Source organism: Balaenoptera acutorostrata, chromosome 8, assembly GCF_949987535.1.
Source record: "Balaenoptera acutorostrata chromosome 8, mBalAcu1.1, whole genome shotgun sequence".
NCBI lineage: Eukaryota > Metazoa > Chordata > Mammalia > Artiodactyla > Balaenopteridae > Balaenoptera > Balaenoptera acutorostrata.
The window spans coordinates 56,484,426-56,504,893 of NC_080071.1; the positions used below are offsets into that span (position 1 = coordinate 56,484,426).

The 20,468-nt window shown below is 37.7% G+C and overlaps 2 protein-coding genes across 3 annotated transcripts in view; one reads left to right on the plus strand and one right to left on the minus strand.

Annotated features, from left to right (window-relative positions):
• Positions 1-2,754, plus strand: part of LOC103002701 (MOB-like protein phocein) — a 44,380-nt gene extending 41,626 nt beyond the window's left edge. For both annotated transcript variants that reach the window (XM_057551914.1, XM_057551913.1), the window contains 2 exons: positions 388-499; positions 630-2,754. In XM_057551914.1, coding sequence (XP_057407897.1) covers positions 388-499; positions 630-761 — 244 coding nt within the window. In that variant the 3' untranslated portion in view covers positions 762-2,754. The remainder of the gene's footprint in view (positions 1-387; positions 500-629) is intronic.
• An 11,424-nt stretch (positions 2,755-14,178) lies between these two features.
• The window catches only part of RFTN2 (raftlin family member 2), a 65,000-nt gene continuing 58,710 nt past the window's right edge, over positions 14,179-20,468 (minus strand). The window contains exon 9 of the mRNA XM_007190470.2: positions 14,179-14,870. Within this exon, the coding sequence (XP_007190532.2) occupies positions 14,598-14,870 (273 nt within the window). The 3' untranslated portion in view covers positions 14,179-14,597. The remainder of the gene's footprint in view (positions 14,871-20,468) is intronic.

The window sequence follows — 20,468 nt, forward strand, 5'->3', positions numbered from 1 at the left end:
AAAAAGAATTGAGTTCTGTAGAATAAAACAATAGTTCTTTCAGTAGTTTTAGTTAGCTCTAGTGGACAGAGTGTTAATGTCATAAACATACATTTTAGTAAGTTTTGTTTTGTCAGGATTTGTTTTAATTGCATTAAACTTTAGCAAAGTTTCAGAACTATAGTACTGAATTTCTTGGGCAGTGTGGTTAGGTAGAAAGAGCACTGCCCCGGGAGTGAAGAACAGGGGTGTTAGTCCTGCCCTTGCCACTTACTAGTGCTGTGACCTGGACTGGTCACTTACTTTCTCTGGTGTCAGTTTCTGCACTTGTGAATTGAGAAGATTGGACTATATTGTTCCTAAGATCTGTCCAGCTCTATAAATCTATGATTTCTTTTCTATTTCTAGGGTTAGCATAAAGGAATCATCTGTAGCAAAACTAGGATCAGTATGCCGTAGGATTTACAGAATATTTTCACATGCTTATTTTCATCACCGGCAGATATTTGATGAATATGAAGTAAGTATATTTCACTAATTGTCCTGATATGTTCTTATCAGAATGACAATAATAAATGTTGATATTATGTCTCATTTATTTGGTTTTGAGTAGTAAATTGAAATGACATATTTTTTTTCCCTCTCTACAGAATGAAACATTTTTGTGTCATCGGTTTACTAAATTTGTGATGAAATATAATTTGATGTCCAAGGATAACCTGATTGTACCAATTTTAGAAGAAGAAGTTCAGAATTCAGTTTCTGGGGAAAGTGAAGCATGAAGGGAATCATATAGAAAAAAATGTACTGATCACATAATTAACATTAATTATGTACTGTATATATATCATTTTAGACACATCAATCATGTATCCATATTATAGCTTCTTTGTTTAGTATAGGTTTTTGTATGCTGAGTGTTGCCGTTTAAAATGGGAAATACTTTTTAAGTTATTCATGAGCTGTATATTCACTGGTGTGGCACTCATGGTTTTTAAATAAGATTAGTATTATCTGTTTATAATGCCCGTTAATAAAAGAATTTACAGTTTGGTAAAATTGCTGCTAAACAATCATTGGATCACAATCCTCATCAAGTAAACACATCTATGAAAAAGATGAGTGAGCTTGAGGTTTCACACAAGCCATTTACTAAAGAGATAGTAATGTTTTCCTTTGGTTTTATACCTGAGTTTAGATATTCTAGAAAATTCTGTAGCACATAGTTCAGTCTTAACTGTTAAGTTTTCCAAAGTGAGATAAAAATGTTTTTAAATTCTGTTTATACTTTTTGATATACATATATGATTATGTGTATGTCCAAATATAAATGCAAATGAAGCATTAGGAATACTTAAATAATCTTACTATGCTACATAAAGTATATTCTAGACCAGCATACTTGGAAAGGATTTATCTTTCTGTTCAGTGGACTGTTACATACAAGATGATAATGATAAAAGTGTGTAATTGATGTTCCCACTGGAAACCTGCCCTGTCCTTCCCTTCTCTTCATTTCCCTTAATTCTCTCCCCAGAGTACATTAGCTGAGAAGCTTTTCACCAGACTGTGATTTAGTGGTGGCTTATACCTATTTATATTTGTATTAATTGCTTACAGATTTTACCTCATATTAGCAATTACACTACAGGAAAAAATATACTGGCATAGGCTCGTGCTTATCTTTGCTTTGTGAAATTGTTCTAACTACTTGGAGAACAGTCTTTAAAATAGTTTGACTCTTACTATTAGTAATATTAATCTTTTCTTCTAACCATCTAGGCAGCACTTAAATAGAGTTGAAAAATATTGTAGTATTTATTTTACACCCCTTCCCCACAAAGTTTATGTTTGAATTATATGCACATGTAAGATTTTTTGCAATAATTCACAGGTTCCAAAGGTATTGCTGAATGCTCATACATTTTTTGGACTTTGTTATAATTCAGTGTCTTAAGAAGGATTCAGCTGTAGATTTTACAATCTTACCTACTGAATGCAATTTTTTACAAAAGCACTGGAGGTCTTAATTGCCAAACTGGTTGTAACAGGCACTAAGGGTAAAAAAAAATTGTACATGTAGTGAAGAAAATATTTAAATCCATCTTTTGAACAGAATTAACAAACGAACTTCTTTCATTTGAATGGGTTATTTTCAAATGAAGATTAAAATGTAGTCATCTTGATTTTTTTTCAAATTGGAGGAAATAATTTATACCATATTATGAGACAAGAATGTACAGCAAAAATGTGGAAAACAGTAGCATCCTGAGAGTTTGTATATATATTTATGCCTTCCAATCCTGCCAGTATATTTGGCTTTGAACAATGCTATCCCAGCAGCCAGTCATTACCCCAACCCATAACTAACTTTTAAGAAGTTTTATGTTCACAGTGAAAGGAATATTGACTTTGAAATGATGCATTTATATTAATGTTACTATGAACCAGTGGGAATAGTAATTTTTACACAAACTTGCTAAATATTGAGAGACTAAACTACTAAGTTAATAAATTATATATAGTAATGTTGCTGTTCTCTCTAGGCAAAGTCTCACAATGGATTTCTGTTGCTTGACTATTTTCTTAGTGAACATTTGAACTAAGGCAGTGGCTGGGATTGGTGATCTGGCTAGATGTTTTGAAACATATTTTGAATAATATAACTCGGTGTTACTAGGGAAATGAAATATGATTTTTTTCCTACTCATTCCATCTTCCCTGTACTGTGTGTTTGGAATTGATCATAAAAAAAAAAATCCCCCAAAGAAAACATCAGTTTGTAGTCTTGCTTTTGTATTCATATTGATATCTCATTCATACTCTTGCACTGTAAAGTTGACTCACTTCATTAGGTAAGACCTAAATGAAACAGTTACTGTTTTTCTTTAATACTGATTACAGAATTTTGAAAATATACACGTATGTACTTAGGTGGTATTAAAAAAACTGATGAGCCTGGCAAACCACTGATTTATGAAGTAAGTGTTCTAAGAAGGGGGGAATAGAAAACTCACAGTTCTGTGCAGTAAGGAAGTTAGGCTCCACTTTTTGTTTGGATTACCCAGTATAGATCCAAAAGTTAACATTTTCTTTTTATAAAATTATTTTGACTCATATAGTTGACTCATTCTTTTTCCCCCATCATATCTGGGAAAGTAGCTAATTTTTAATAATTTATGTTCCCATGGGTATTATAGTTCTTTTGTGTGTGTACATTTTCTTTTCTCTGACTTGAGGTGTTAAATTTGTATTTCTAGAAACAAATTTCTCAGTTATATATATATATATTTTTTTATTTTTTGGCTGTTCCACCCAGCCTGTGGGATCTTAGTTCCCCAACCTGGGACTGAACCCAGACCCTTGACAGTGAAAGCTCAGAGTCCCAGCCACTGGACTGTCAGGGAGTTCCCTAAATTTTTAACGAGTTAATACTTTTAATATCAGCATAAAATTTTAAATCTATGATTAATTGCATTGTTAGCGAGAACTGTATTATGGTCTCAAACACATTTACTGACTGATGTCAAATTCGTTGTAATAGAACTAATTAATTTTTCCCTGGGTACTTTACCCTATTTTTTCCTAAAGTCTTCCTATAATTTTATTGCACAGTTAAATGCTACATTTTGTATACTTCATTTTTTAGCTACTTCTTGAATGTACTAAAGGTTTCTTGGTATAGTTCTTCCATGCTAGGCATGAAAGATTTTCGTTTTTTGAATACAGCTAATTGTTCACTAAGCAGACACTATGGATGTATTGGTACAACATGTTTAGCAATTTATTTGAGGTTGTCAAAACACCCAAATATTTTTTCTGAAAAAATATGCATTATTAGTGTAGGGTACATTATAAAACCAGATAACTACCAAGTGAATTCACTAGAGGGTTAGATTACTCATCTAAAAGATTTAATTAGTAGCCTCACTCTTAACATTTGGGGATGCATGGATATTTTCTCTGGGCTAAGAATCTAATTACAGTACTTCATTTATTTGATTTTTTTCTGCTATTTACATTTCTTTTTATAGTACACAACACTTTATATCAAGTGTGAGAACCTATTGTAATTAAGCAAAGAGAATACTGAGTTTTCATAATAACCCAAATTTCCAAAAGCGAAATACAACTGACATCCTGAACTTATATCCATGAAGATAATATGTCAAATGTTATGTCAGATATTGAGTCCATGATTAATTACAGCATCACCATTCAAAAATTAGTAAAATATTTATTCATTTTAAATGAAATCAGCATTTTATCCTGATCTGGATTTCTGCTATAAACCTTGGTAAAAGCAGTTTATAATTCCATAAATAGTGTACTTACCACTTTATTTTGAGTGGACCTCATGAAAGCCATCTGTATCTTGTATAACAATCATAAATCTTCTCTTAAAAATTGTAGTTTGTCACAGATAATAGGATTTTCTCTGCCTTTTTTTGTAACAATGTCAAAGAAACAGTCTCATTTAATATGATACTTTATGTAAAAGAATTTTCTACATCTTTGTAAGCATTTGCTGATTTTAATATTTTTGGTTTTCCTTATTAGTGTCTAGAAGAAAATGTTAGTTTCTGTAAAAACAACAACAAAAATGCTTTATACCTTGTTCTAAAAGGGGTTAAATGAAGTAGGAATGATAGGATTTTGCGCTCCTATTTCCCCTACCTCCCTCAGAGATAGATTGAGGGGAGTCCAAGGAACAAGGCAACCCCAGAGAAGAGGAAACACTGGGTACGGTCATTATTGCACTAGCAATGAGATAGCCCCTTCACCAAATTCCAGAAATTCAATAGAATCTTTTCTGAGGGTAAATCCTTATTTAACTCCCCTAAAAAATGTCATCGTGTTTTAAAACGTGGTGTATATTTATAGAGAGAAATTGTTCTTGCCTTGATTTGGATTAATATTTAAATCACTTAAAAAATATTTGGTGCTTTTATATTTTTAAACATTTCACAGGGACTTCCCTGCTGGTCCAGCGGTTAAGACTCTGTGCTCCCAATGTAGGGGGCCCGGGTTCGATCCCTGGTCAGGAAACTAGATACCACATGCTGCAACTAACACCCGGTGCAGCCAAATAAATATTTTTTTAAAAAAGAAAAAACACTTTACAAAAAAAATGCAGATCTTGGATTCTGATTGTTGAGAACCATATTAGTGATGATATTAGTTTTCAGTGTCTGCTGTAGTAAATTACCACAGACTTAGTGTCTTCAAGCAATACAACTTTATTCTCTTACAGTTCTTGAGGCCAGAAGCTCAAAATAAGTTTTACCGGGCTAAAATTAAGTTCCCGTCTCTTTCTGGAGGCTCCAGGGGAAATTTGTTCCTTGCCTCTTTCAGTTGCTGGTGGCTGCTGGTATTATTTGGCTTGTGGCCCCATCATTCCAGTCTCTACTTCCATCATCTCATTGCCTTCTCTTCTGTAGTGATAGCTCTCTCCACCTCTCTAAGGATGCTTGTGATTGCATCATTATGCCCACCTGGATAATCCAGGCTAATTTCCCCATCTCAAGATCATTTATCAGGGGCTTCCCTGGTGGACCAGTGATTAAGACTCCACGCTCCCAAAGTAGGGGTCCCGGGTTCTATCCCTGGTCAGGGAACTAGATTCCACATGCTGCAACTAAGACCTAGTGCAGCCAAATAAATAAATATTAAAAAAAATATTTAAGATCATTAATCATATTTGCAAAAGTCCCTTTTGCCATATAAAGTAGCATATTTGTCTTAGGGGGCCTTTATTCAGCCTACCACAGCAGTCCTCTTGAATTCATATTGTTAATGTCAAAAAGTTCTGCATGCTATGGACTTAATTTTCACTCTGATGGTGGTTCTTTTTATTTCCTGCATGTTATCTACTTCTTTATGCCTCCCAGTCACACATGCTTGATTTAAGTCTCTGATTGAAAAAGTTGAACTTGAAATCATTTTCTGTAGCTTACCATTTACTACATCCTTGTATTGATCCATTGATAGCTAAATTTTTGGCATGACCTTTTAGTTGACTCATAGAACTGATCATTCTGTGGTTCAGAAACCTTGCTTACCAGTTTGTGAAAGGCAGAGTAGGAGAGATGGAAGATGAAACATTTTAAGGAGTATGATTTTGGATGCAAATTAGAAAATAAACTAGGTAACAGCTATGTAAAGAGCACTGCTTTCTAGAAGCTAGACATGAGACTACTGGAGAAGAAAGAAAATGTGATGTTTGTGACCTTAAAAGGAGAGGAATAAGCTTTAGAAAAGTACATCTTTAACTATAGATTTTCAATTTCTTCCTAACTAAATTTGGAATATCTTACAATTTTTAGTTCTTCAATTCTACATTTTAGTGTTAACTTTGTGAAAACTGTCTCTAAAAAGTTTAAAAAAATTCACTGGATAATATACAAATTGTGTTTTATATTATAACAATGGCTTATATTAATGTCTTATATCTGGTTAGAGAAGCTGTAAGTCTTGGCGACAACATCTGTGAAAACATCAGTTTTGCTTATTCACATTAAGTTTTTTCTAAGCTATATTCACAACCTGTCTATTTAGTAAGTAATGAAGGTTTTTGTTTAGTGCTATATTTATGTATAGTTATTTTGATTATCTGAACATAGTTAAATGTGTTAATACAAAAGGATTTAAAATAACTTGGTGATGATTTGCGGGCAATAGGAGGAGAGGGGTTTTTCAAGCATTGCTTGGGGCAGGGGAAATGTTATGGTGCATGGCAAAATGAGCTTAGTTGTTGGTGAGAGGATTATGGCTGGAATGAGTGGGGTTTGCTATTTCTGAATAAGATGCCAACTTTCAGGGCAAGGGTAGAGACTAAGTCCTTGTTATTTTAATTAAATACCAGTTCCCAGATATAGAGCAATCACTATGGGAAGAATCCATCAGTACAGAGTGGAAAGCTCAGATTTAGCAGGATAATACCAATTAGAATGTGACCATATTGATTGGTGTCACATTTCTGGGGTGTTAGGAGAGGCCACAGTCTGTGAAGTGAGGTGTTAAGTGTCAGAAGGAGAGGCCTCTCAAATGTGTCTTTCTGGCTGTCAAAGCCCTCCAAACCCAAGGTATCATTTCCTCTGTACTCTTCAGACTCCACTCATGTGTAAGATTCAAGGGCTCATAAACTCACTGAGAATTAAAAATCATTACTTGCGTAGAATCAGAATGGAGTGCGAAAAGGGGCCAAGATGGTGACCTAGAAAGGCAGTGATGATGGTGAAAGGGAGGCCAGGTGGAGAGCGACAGATAGGGTAGATTTCTCCTGATGCAGATGTTCTTTCAACCTACAGAAGAAGAATTTTTCATCTTTGAGTTCCCTATTTCCTACTCTCTCCCAATGCCTGTGACACCCTAGATCTACTGATAAGAGCCCATCTGTACCCCCAGTCTCACTCAGGTCCTGGCACACCATGTGCTGCTCTGCAAGGTTTGAGATACTTTGCCCCAAGCTTCCCAAGACCTTAAAACCAGACAATTTTCAGACCTTTGTAGGCAGTAGAGTCCACCCCACATAAGACCAGACCAAATGTATTAAAATGTATCCCCATTTCACATTAAATATTATTTGTATATTAAAAAAATATAAATTTGAACAGCTTTTTGTAATTGATTTTAAGAATTTGTCTCACCATTGGTCACTTAGTTTGCAATTGGCTGTGGTTTCTCATCCATCATCACATATGTCTTGGAAGTGAGAAAAGTTAATCTACAAGTTACGTTCAAAGTTAACGACATTTTTATGAATATGAAAGGAAATAATGTTTTTATATATATTACGTTTTACAGCTATTTAAATATTTCAGTTTGGCAGTTTTCTTATTTTGGAGCCAATGTATTTTTTAACAGGTCTCAAACATTTTGGGGCAACCCTGAGAAGTTCATAGGTCCTCAAGTTTAAAATGATCTGCTTATGGGACTTCCCTGGTGGTCCAGTGGGTAGGACTGCGCTCCCAATGTGGGGGACCCGGTTCGGTCTCTGGTCAGGGAACTAGGTCCTACACGCATGCCGCAACTAAGAAGTGCGCATGCCACAGTGAAGATTCCGCATGCTGAAACTAAGACCCGGAGCAGCCTAAATAAATAAGTATTTTTAAAAAATTCACTAAAATGATCTGTTTATTATTTTATAACACAAACACAATCTATTACTAGAATATTATTATTTATCAAATATCATTTGCTCAGGGAAGCCTTCCCTGACCTTGAATATATTAGGTTCATCTGTTATATGCCCTCCTAGCAAACTTAGCTTCCTATGAGTATTTCCATCAACTATAATTACATGATTATTTCTATTACTGTTCACGCACTATCTTTCTCCTCCGTTAGCCTGTTGATTCCATAAGTGCAAGACTGACCAAGAGTTAAAAAATATTTGTTAAAGGAACGAATGAGTGAGAGAGTGAACCTGCGTCCTCTCACAAGGAATCTGTTTCAGGAGGAGGGTTTCATCACTGACAAGAGACTGAACGCTGAAAACTAAAAAGCATTCTTAAAATATATCCTCCCTCCCCCACCTTTTATTTGGGATATCTGCCTTTAACATCATCTGTGCCTGTAGAGATAGCAGCATGGTCTTCTGCAGACATAATTTGTTCTTGGCTGCTTAGCATCCGGTCTTGGGTCTCTGGTTCTTCTGGAGACCCTGTGAACTACCTAATATACTTGGCAAAGTACTGGTGAATCTTTTTATCTACCACATAGAAATATATTTAAATCTTTAGCTGTTATATTCATATTTAAAAGATGCCCTGTATTTATTCTGGAGTTTCCCCAAGCATAAGATTGTTCACCTCACTAAAAAGAACTTCTTTGCAAACTTAAAACTGGACCTTTTGAAAAAAAATAATGGTTTCAATTTCTCGAGCACCTAACCAGGTGTCAGGAACTGTGGTACATTTCCCACATAATTGCACTAAATCCTCATACGATTAAATTTGTTTGTTACTATCCCCATTTTACACATAAATAAACTGAGCTTCAAAGTAGCTGTTCAGTGTCCACAGGAACAAGTAGCAGGGCCAGGGTCTGTGCTCAGTCCTGGCTCCAAAGCTCAGGCTTCTCTGTTTTGATCTGCTATTTCATATGTTTCTGAACATTGCCTGCTACCTATCCTCGGGAGACTTCTTTAATTCTTATGTTGAGTAGGATTGTCTTAGGCAGCATGTGTTGGAATGGACTGGCTTAACCAAATAAGGTTTTGCTTTTCTTTGTAACGAGGCCAGAGGTCAGCAGTCCTGGGCTTGTGCAGTGCCTCCAGGGTCCTTCATTGGTGTCCCAGGCTCCTGACTTTCCATCCCACCATCCCTGGGGTATGGCCACCTTCCTCAAGGCTATTTCTTGGTTATAAGAAGGCTGCTCCCCTCCGGGCTGCACACACTGGCCCACATTGGGTATTAGCAATCTTTTGAAAACTGCTAACCCAATTAAAAAAAAAAAAAAAAAGACATTTTCTTTTTTTGTTGTTTTACAATTTTTTATTAGTGAGTTTAAACCAGGGCATGTTTATTGGTTGTCTATGTTTCTTTTTAAAATAAACTACTTGGGAATTCCCTGGCGGTCCATTGGTTAGGACTCTGTGCTCTCACTGCTGAGGGCCTGGGTTCAATCCCTGGTTGGGGAACTAAGATCCTGTAAGCCGTGCGGGGTGGCCAAAAAAAAAAAAAAAAAAAAAAAAGACTTTTAAATAAACTACCTATTTGTGTCATTTGCAGTTTTTTCTACTAGGTTGTACATCTGTTTTTTATTAACATCCTTTGTATACTTAGAATATTAGCCCTTTGTTATTTGATCATTTCTTGATTCCAATTTTTTGTTTACCTTTTGATGATGTTAATGGAGTGTTTTTCTGTGTGCAGGTTTTAAATGTGCAGTCTTAGTATTTACACAGTCTTTTCCTTTATGGCTTCTAGGTTTTGAATTATGCTCTAAATATTTGCTCATATATTATTACAGTATTTTTATAGTTTTGTTTTTTATATTTAATTTTTAATTCATCTGGAAGATATTTTGGAATAAGGTCTGAATCCCATTCATTTTAACTCAAGTCCGTGGCAGTAGCTCTTTACATGAAGAGGTGGGGAAAAAGGGAGAAACATATATAAAATGTCAGTCTGCAGCTATACCATAAAGCTGGAAGTTTTAAAAAAATGGAATCTTAACTAATACTTTTGGAGGGGGTTAGACAAGGAGAAAAATCTTGAGTCACATGGTTTCCCAAAAGAACAAATTCAGAAGAATGACATGTGGCTAAGGAACTAATGTTTACAGGAAAAAATATTGAACTGTTAAAACCCACTTTTTGTATGTGCTGTATAAACATTAAACTATGCCTATAGTCTGAGAAAGAATAAAGGAAATGTAAGTAAAATATCCAAATTTGGTGTGTCTCAGTTTTCTATTAATTTACTGAAATTAGAAGACATGCTATATTCTCTTGTGTTAAATAAAAAGTCATTTTACTAACCACATTTATTACAGTGATGTGAGTGGTTCTACTTTTGAAACTTTAACATGTTGAAAACGACTCTGTCCCTGAGCATTAGTACCCCCATTAAGACACAAAGGAGTTGAAATGTGTGTGTTTAACAGTTTTTCGCATACCCAACCAAAGAAATTCTTACATTAGAAAGCCTGGACTTCAGATTTCCCAGAAGTCCGTGTAGGTGGTTCTTGGCTAGCCCGCCCAGAGTCAGGTCTCCTGGCGGCTCAGGCACAGCAGTGATTAACTGGGAGGACAGCGTGAACACTTGATTGAAACATGGAGGGTCAATTCAAACTTTTTTCCATGTAGGCAAATCTTCTAATTCCCCCAGCTGTTTTATTTAGTGATTACATTTTTGATGAGAAGATAAGAATAACTTGATTTCCATTTCTTATTGGTTTGCTTCACTGGCCTTTTATGCCTTAGTGTACACTTTGGAACTTCATTTTCAGCAGTTGAGATAATGTTTTGCAGGGAAATGACTTAACAGGTAAAGAAAGTTAAAAAAAAAATGTTCCCATGTTGCCAGAACTGATTTTCCTTTGAAGCTGCTGTCTAGGTGTGTAACAACTACGGATGGGGGTGAAGTCCAAACTTCTTACATGATCTCCACTAACACTGTGCGGCGAGGGTGGGGAGCCTCTGACTGGGCCGTGGGGATGAAATCCCCAGTTCCCTACTGTCTTTCTCTGACACCACCCTGGCCGCGGTGTTGGGCCCCTTTGGTATAGCCTTGTGAGGGTGGAAATCTAGGCTTTCCACTCGGTCTGTGCTGGTGTAGGTCCAGATGAGGTCACAGGTTTTTCTGTGGTGGTGTTTGGCTGGAGTAGAACAGTTATTGTCTAAATATGTGCCGTCTTGCTAGGCTTTTGTTAGGGTTTTCTTGGTCTGCAACATTGGCATTTCCTGATTGCTGGTTTCTTCAGCTTCCAAGTCTGAGATACATGAGGCAAAAATAAAACCAAGAAACTCACCACTGGTCATCTTATGTTTATGTATAATCATTTGTCAGAACTGGCTCTATAAACTTTGGGCTATTGCACAAGTATAACTCGCTCTCAAGGTATGATAAATTGCTCCAATTAATATTATTTAAATGGACGTGGTTTTGATGGTTGGCATTTAGCTGGTTTTCCTACATACCCACCAGTGTATTTTGAATTAAAATGCTTAGTTATAGACTCTCCCCATTGCTAGCACCACTCCATTTCAGTGCTCACTTGAAATTTAGTCTTTCCCTACAGGCAGCTGCTGGGGCCCTGAGGAGTGGAGAGAAGAAAATCCTTTTTAGTCTTAATGTTGAAAGAGCCATAGTCCTTCCAGCCTAGAGGGAATGGTAGTGAGGAGTCAAGGTAGTGAGGAAAGCCTGGGAAAAAGAGACAGTTCCTTAGCTGTTCCAGAATGAAAGAAATGAAAATGCAACTGGTACATTTATAGTCAAATATACAAACACCTGCTCCTGATAAAACAAATGATTTGGAGATGATAGTTGTGATTTGAACTTACCATAGCCCTGCCTCCTGCTTCTATAGGTGTCTGAAGGTTCCTGAAAGCCCTCAGGTCTCTTAAAAAGAGTGATGTTTCTGTAGTCTTTAAGTGACATTGATAGAGCTGCTCCTCAGCTCAGTGGCAATTTCTCTGGTAATTAGGTGCTAAATGCTGTCCATGGAGATAACAGGTGACATTCAACCCAAATGGGATGGAACTAACAGGTGGTTATGGAAACCTAAGACAGAAGTGTCATAGATGCTGTACCAAGGGGAATGGCAGAACCTCACACCCACATCTATGATCTGCATATTTTTTCATCATCATAATTTATAGGTATTAAAAATTCACATGCCAGAGCCCCTAAGGAATTACACAGCGTTATGAAAAGAACTGAATGTACAACTGGCAGATAATGATAAGGTTACTCACATTTAACTTCTAAGGCATATAGAGTCCAAGTTTTGGTACTTTTTGTTTTTTCAAAAGAGACTCAGAGTTACTTATATATAACTTATATATATATATAAAATACTCTAGAACCATTTGGTCATTATTCACTATCATACAAGTTTGCCACATAGCTTAAGGGTAACTGTTGGAGTAACTGTTTATAAAATAGGTTTTAAGGGTATGACAGCTAAGTTTATTCTAATAAAAAGATTTTTTTAATAAGAAATAACAGATTAGAAACAAACTGTGAAAAGAAAGTATTCTTATACAAATTTAAAAAAATCAAAAGGGATTTCTGAGTTTTCCTTTAGTTGATATAAATTTCTTTCTCTGTTTTTAATGCTTCAAATCCCTTCTTTACACTAACAGAATATACCAGAATCTCTGCCTGTTGTAGACCCTGGCATTGGGAAAAACTGTCTGATCTTTCTGAGTTCATTACCTGTGTTTCGTAACTCATGGCATTTTGTGGGCTCCAGAAGCAGTATTTATTTCTACCAAAAATTCACCAACTCTTGAATATGGAACTCAGGTTCATCTAAAAATCAAAACAAAAAAACACTTCTGAAAATACTGTTGACAGCTATTTCCACAGAATAATACTGAGCAGAATATTCTTCAGTTCCTTTATACCTATGAAGGTAATGCTTCTGCACGGTAGAAGTAGAATAATTCCATGTCAATCTTACCAACAATTCATGGAGATCAACCTAGTTTAGTTACACCATAAATTTTTTCTTGAAGTATGGTTGATTTCCATGGCAACTGTTTATTTATTTTTTTGGCCACACTGTGCGGCATGCGGGATCTTAGTTCTCCAGCCGGGGATGGAACCTGTGCCCCCTGCATTGGGAGTGCAGAGTCCTAACCACCGGACCACCAGGGAAGTCCCTAGTTACACTATATATTTGATAACATGTAATACATACCTGTCATATGTGTAAAACATTATGAGCATTTGTGTTCAATAAAACAATAGCCCAATTACGAATGACATTTTATTATTCAAATGACTTTATAATGTCAACACCAATGCTAATAAAAATATATAATAGGCTGAACTCATCAATGGCACAGTTGTAATTCATTTGAAGTAACCCACATTTCAAAGTAAGCCTTTCGTAGATAAATGAAAATCCTCTATTTTGTAAAATTTTAATCTTTACCTGTTAAAGGCTGGGCAAGGCAAAGGCATCCCTCGTAGCAGAGCAAGAAAAGCAGAGATGGAACAGATAAGTCACTGTACACATTGCATGTGCTATGAGCACCTTTTTACTCCTGCAGGACTGAAAATTCTGGGTTTCCACATTCTTCATGCTTTAGCAATCAAAATAAAAGCATAATTCATATCTAGGCCGATAAAAGACATCAGTTTCCATTTAAAGTTGATGTTTCCCTTTTCAGACTATTTACAATTTAAAAGAAAGAAAATTAATTCTGTCTACTAAGGTTTTTAAATATTGAGATTGTGGGTTCTTCTTATATTGAATTTTAAGGGATGCTGCTTCGCTGTGTTTCTAGGCTATTAGACACAAGAAAGTTTAAGCTCAATGAATCAGTACGAGGTTGGTAACATGGTGACCCTTTAAAACCAAAGACATACAAAACGGATTTTTTTTCAAAGAATATTTTAACAAATAAGGGTTTGCTTTGTACATACATACCATAGTTAAAGACAAAATTTAGATTAATTGTTATATTCAGGAAATAGGTACTTTATTAATTAGCCCTTTGTGTGTGTGTGTGTGTGTGTGTGTGTGTGTGTGTGTGTGTGTGAAAGAGAGAGAGAGAGAGGGAGAATTTTCAGCTTAAGTAAGGCTCTAACTTCCTGACAATTTTCTAATGAAGTGAAAATACTGGTTGAGATATTTAGTTGTCTTACCAGGAATTGTAAGAAAAGTATACCTTGCGCATTCATGAGACACTGAAGTACATTATCGGTTAATAACCTCATAAGACATCTGTTTAAACAGATGTTTTAGTTGAGAAAACTGTAATGTTGGTTATTCTTCCTTGCCTGGAAGGTTGAGCCAAAGTTTACGTAGATTAGAGGAAAGCCTGAGTCTGGAAAAATTCAAAGTATTACATAAATGCAGATAAAGCAATACAATAAAGTAACTTGGCAATTATTTTAATAATTATTTACAAGGCCTCTGTTCCTTTCCTTCTTTGCTCACATACAAGTGACCTGAGTTACTCCATCTTCCTGGTCAAACTGTCCATCATCTGTTTCCCGCAGGACGCTGTCACCGCTGCTGAGCCCGGAGAAGCTGCTGTGCCGGGCCGGCCTCTTCCCCTTCACCCCGCACTCTCTAGCAGGGCCGAGGGGGCGCGCCTCGGGCGGGCTCCTGCCCTCTGCAGGCTGCGACAGGGCCGTGTCCAGTCCGGTGCTCCTGCTCGTGACCTTGCTCCTGTCTTCACCTTTCACGTGCCGGCTGCCTTTCCTCTGAAACACAAGAGATTGGCGACCAGGAGTTAAAAGGATGGGTGCCGTCTTGTCCTTCTGGTCTAGTTCCCTGCTCGCTTCTCTTCCAAAGCCTGCGCCTCTTCCAGGACCAGCGCAGGGCCACCCTTCCCGTTCCCTGCTCCCCGCCCTCCAAGCGAAGGTGCGCTCCCCTCTCTGTTCACACCACTTGGTGGCTTCCCGGCCCATCGTTCTCCTCGTCGGCGGGCTGGCTGTGTGCCCCTGTCTGGGTCCTCAATGACACCTCTGAGGGGAGGGACCTGCTGAGATCTTACCTGGGGGAACAAAGCAGGGAGAGAGACGCTAAAACCTCCATTTTCCTTCTAGGTGTTTGTCGCGATCTGAGCAGCAGAAAAAGTGCCTCAGAGGCTACCTGTCCCCCATTTCTATAGGAATAGACTGCACAGGTAATGCAGACTGAGATCATATTGGAATAAGGGGCGCCTTTCTAGGTGGAGCCGACCCCTCTCCTTGTCCTGCTACAAACCGCTTCTGCCTGACGCAGTGGGATTGCTCAGCAGCGGGACCGGCTCCTTCTGCAGACTGTCAGAGAAGCTGCGGATATTTTCACTGTGAAATATTACTGAGGCCTGACCGCATCCTTGGTGCGGTTCGCAATAAAAAGACGTGGTCTCTGCCAAGGTAACTTAAGTCAAACTAAGATATCTAAGTCAACAGAAGGAGAGCTCAGGGAGAGAACTGTGGATCTTCAGACTCCTGATGAGATTACGGGGGCTTCTTTAATACTGATAACATGACATATTAGATCATGATCATATACTCAGGCACAAAAACTGAGTAAGGATAAATAAGATAAAGTTTAAAAAACATTTAAAAAGCCCAGTAATTTCCCAGATTACACAGACTTTATTTGCTTAAAGCTCATTTATATGTTAGTTGGGAACTAGGATTACATTTTCTCAAATGTGAGAACTAAAATTACTCAAAAAAAACTCTCAGAAAAATATATAGAAGTCAGATGCCTAGGCTAGTCTTACGAAAGTTCGTTAATCCATAGGTTTGTTGAACTATAGTGTATAAAATACAAATGCATGGACTTCCCTGGCGGTCCAGTGGTTAAGACTCCGTGCTTCCACTGCAGTGGGCGCGGCTTTGATCCCGGGTCGGGGAGCTAAGATCCCGCAGGCCGTGCGGTGGGGCAAAAAATTAAAAAAAAATAAAAGTAAAAGGATTTCATACTGGCTTTCATGGCAAATATACCATGCAAACAGCTGTATTAAAGTGAATTTTGCGGGCTAGTGTGGAACGTAACCACGGCTGACGGCACTGTTTGGATAGGAGGATGCAGGCCTCAGTGTGTTGCATTGAAAGGAGTGTGTTGGCAGCTCGTCTTTTCCTTGGCTGAGTTACTGGAGTCCTTGGACAAGTTGAAAGGAACAAGTCTGCAGTGGGTCCTGCCTCACTAAAGGCCCACTCTCACAGCCCGAGTCAGACATAGCTTGATGGTAGGGACATTTTCATTTGCATTCATCAAGTGCAAGTCTCAGATCTCAAATCTTTTCCCTTTTTATTCCCATTCACCAAATGTACTGAATTTAATATAAGCAGTGGAACCTGACAGATTTACTCTCAGGGTAGAGGATCTGAGAATGTCATGTTCTGCCTGGCATTGGGACGCTGGTCAGTGAGGATATAGCCTTTTGGCTGCAGGCAGGGCTGACGGGTACTGCTCCTTTCTCAAACCTAGCTACTGGCTCCTTTCCCACAGGCACAAAGGACGCATTCACTCCTGAACGACCTCTCCTGTTGACTGAATGAAATGGGAAGGAGGGGGGAGCCTGGGAGCACTTGGCAGCCAGGATCTTTCCTTTTTCATCAGCACCAGGGCCAAAGGTGAATTTTGCAATAAATTCCTTCTTGTACGTCAGCCAATAGAGGCCAGCTCTCACATACTCAATGAGAATTTTCTTAATAAAAATTGGGTATTATTCAGAATAATAAGATAGTGACAGTAATTCACTTTTAAATAAGTATTAATAAGTAAACAGCCACCAAATTTTAAATTTTAAATATTAGAAGATGACAAAATACCTAACTCTATAAAAGATTTCAGGACAAACTCTTTTCTTTTTTTACCAAGTGACTTTTAATAAATACATGTTCAGCAATGATGTTGCCTCCCTCATTCCACATGAAATAATAGCTTTTCCAACAAATCAAATTGCAATGTTCTTATAATTTAGAGTGTAGGAGACTGAAACCTGACCAGTCCTTGGAGATCATCTACTTTAATCCCTCACTGTACAGAGGTAAGACCCAGAAAGAAGATGGTATTTGTCCAAGGTCAGGGAGTAGCTGGCTTTGAACTGGAGCCTGAGTGTCTTACCTTATTTTTTTCACATTATCTGCTTTGCAAAAATACGAGTAGATGTGTGGTCAAAGATTTGTATGTTTCTCAAATAAAAATTTCCAATTACAAAAATAATACACGCTCTGCATAGAAAACCAGGCAAAAATAAAGAAAAAAGCAAAACCCACCCACAATCCCATCTCACAGAGATACCACTGTTTAAATTTGGCATGTTTTACTATGTATTTGCATATGCACACATGGATGTGTACAGCTAGCTCACTTTTGCACTTAACACTCACTATATTTTGAGTATTTCCCTATGTCAATAAAGAGATTTTTCATGCAACATTTCCAGACTTATTCATATAGGTTCTCACTTTCTTCTGATATTTTCACTGTAGAATGAGAGCAGATTCTACCAAGATTTGCATGCAGATCTAATGCTACCCTTTGATAAAATCGATCAACTTCTGAGAATCATCCTCATTTACTAAAAATGAATGACCCATTTCAAATACATGAGACTCAGTGACAAACCAGTTTCAGTTAGGGTGTCCTACCAATGTATCTTTCATTTTCCACTGTTGACGTCTTAAAAACAAAAGCAAAAGAACAAAGTCAGAATTATACCAGCAATCATAAGACATTACATTGTCTTGGACAGTGTTATGATGGATAGAGTGGAAGAGTAGCTAAAAAATATGGTTTATAAAGTAATAAAAACATGGAGTGGACATTCAGGATTTCTCTTCCTTGTGTGTCTCAGGGTTGAAAGAGGAATAGGAAGCCGCTGTAAGACTAAGTGTGACTCCAGTACCAGTTAGAAGAGTCCGAGCTTTTGAATCATGCAGAGAAACCCCAACCCTTCTTGCTCACAGAATATGTTCCTGAGTCATCCAAGCTTGGGGCTGTCAAAATCATTCAAACCTGGGAAGGGAAAAAGGTGTCGTGGACAACCATCTTTCCAGCTAGCTTTCTTATCCACCTTCCTCTCTACTGCAGTGTGGGCATGTGACCCAATCAGATCCAATCAGAGTCCTTCCCTGGGATTGCTATATTGACTCTAGGATAAAGAGTTCTTTCTTTCTAAAAATTGAAGTATAGTTGATTTACAATATTATATTAGTTTCAGGTGTACAACAGTGATTCAATATTTTTATAGATTATACTCCATTTAAAGTCATTATAAAATATTGGCTATATTCCCTGTGCTGTACAATATATTCTTGTAGCTTATTTATTTTATACATAGTAGTTTGTACCTCTTAACCCCCTACCCCTATCGTGCCCCTCCCCCTCCTTTCCTCTCCCCTCTGGTGACCACTGGTTTGTTCTCTATATCTGTGAGTGTGCTTCTTTTTGTTATATTCATTTGTTCGTTTTGTTTTTTAGATTCCACATATAAGTGCTAACATACAGTATTTGTCTTTCTCTGTCTGAGTTATTTCAAGAAGTTCTTTCTTTTTGATGAGGTGGCCATACTCACCTCATAAGAAGCCCTCTGCACATACATACGTAGAAGCTGAAACAAACGGAACATCCTGGGACTGTTGAATCTCTGGAATCAGTCCCTGAGGCACTGTTTTTTGTAGCTCTCTTTTTGATATTATGAGCTATGCCAGAATCCTTCCCACCTAGAAGCCAATAAATTCCCTTATGGACATAGGCTAATCTGAGCAGCGTTTCTGTCCCTTACACCCCAAGGGACACCAATAAGTCATATGGAAACAAGCGTGGGTGGCCCAGAAGAGGGCTGCTCTCCAGCCTGAACACTGCCCTATGGCTGCGGTGATCCCTCTTCCCTTCTGCCCACACCAGTAAGAAGCCCATTTGCTTTCAGTGAAAAGCATTCCCTAGATGAAGGACTTCATTAATGATAAAAGCAAAATGCATTCATTTTTATTTATACATGATGCTCTTTGAGGTACCTGACATCTTCTATTTACACTGGCACCAAATTAGATTTCACATGGACTTCAATTGAGGATACTAACAGCTAGTGAATGAAATATGACCCTGTGACTTTCCAATAATTTCAAATTAACTTCAAATGACTGGAAAAGTAAGAACAAAGTTTGATTAAATAATTATCTTACCATGCAATAAGGAAAGAAGTTAATGTATATGTTAAATATTTCTTAGTATTCACGTGATTTTATTTTTTTATTATTATTATTTTAATTTATGAATTTATTTATTTTTGGCTCTGTTGGGTCTTTGTTGCTGCACACAGGCCTTCTCTAGCTGCGTCTAGCGGGGGCTACTCTTTGTTGCGGTGAGCGGGCCCCTCACTGCAGTGACTTCTCCTGTTTCGGAGCACGGGTTCTAGGCACACAAGCTTCAGTAGCTGTGGCACACTGGCTCAGTAGTTGTCGCTCGCGGGCTCTAGAGCACAGGCTCAGCAGTTGTGGCGCATGGGCTTAGTTGCTCTGCGGCATGTGGGATCTTCCTGGACCAGGGCTCGAACCCATGTCCCCTGCATTGGCAGGCGGCCTCTTAACCACTGTGCCACCAGGGAAGCCCCATGTGATTTTATTTATAGTTACCTTCAAAAGATCTAATTCAGAACATTTCTGTGACTGCAGCTCCTTCACTTCTTGGTTTGTATTAGAGAAATGATTCAATAGATGTGCCCAAGAACTCTTTACCTCTTGAAATCATTCCTTTTGAGATACATTTTAAAGACAAGAAAATAATTTGAATGCAAAACTTCTCTAAAGAAGAAAAACAAATGTAAATTGGAACCATTTAAATTTAACTCTTGTCTCCCAGGGTCTATTCTCTCTATCTTTCTTTTAATAACAGAACTCTGCACCCACCTCACCACCAATGCCTTGCAATTTTTAGCAGGGCATGTAGTATTTCACTATGGTACCAGCACATGGTTGCCCCAATTACATTTCCCAGCCTCCCTTGCAGATGCTTGTGGTGACATAAAGTTCAGGCCAATGGGATGTGAGAAGAAATATGTCTGTGACTTGGGGGTCAGTGCCTTAGAAGCATGCCTGGAATTTCCTACTTCTTGCTGGCTGGACACAGCAATGAGTGAAGAAGCAGTCCTGGGTCCAGAGGCAGAAGCCATATGTTGAGGGTGGCAGAGCTGACCAGCCATGAGGCAGAGCTTTGCCCACCCTGGATTGCCTGCCCATCTTTAGATAATTATGAGAGAGACCCTTCTGTTGTATTTAAATCATTCTATATCGGTCTTTTTGGCATAGCATCTTAGTAACTAATTAGTTACCACTTAATAACTGACAGAAAAAAAT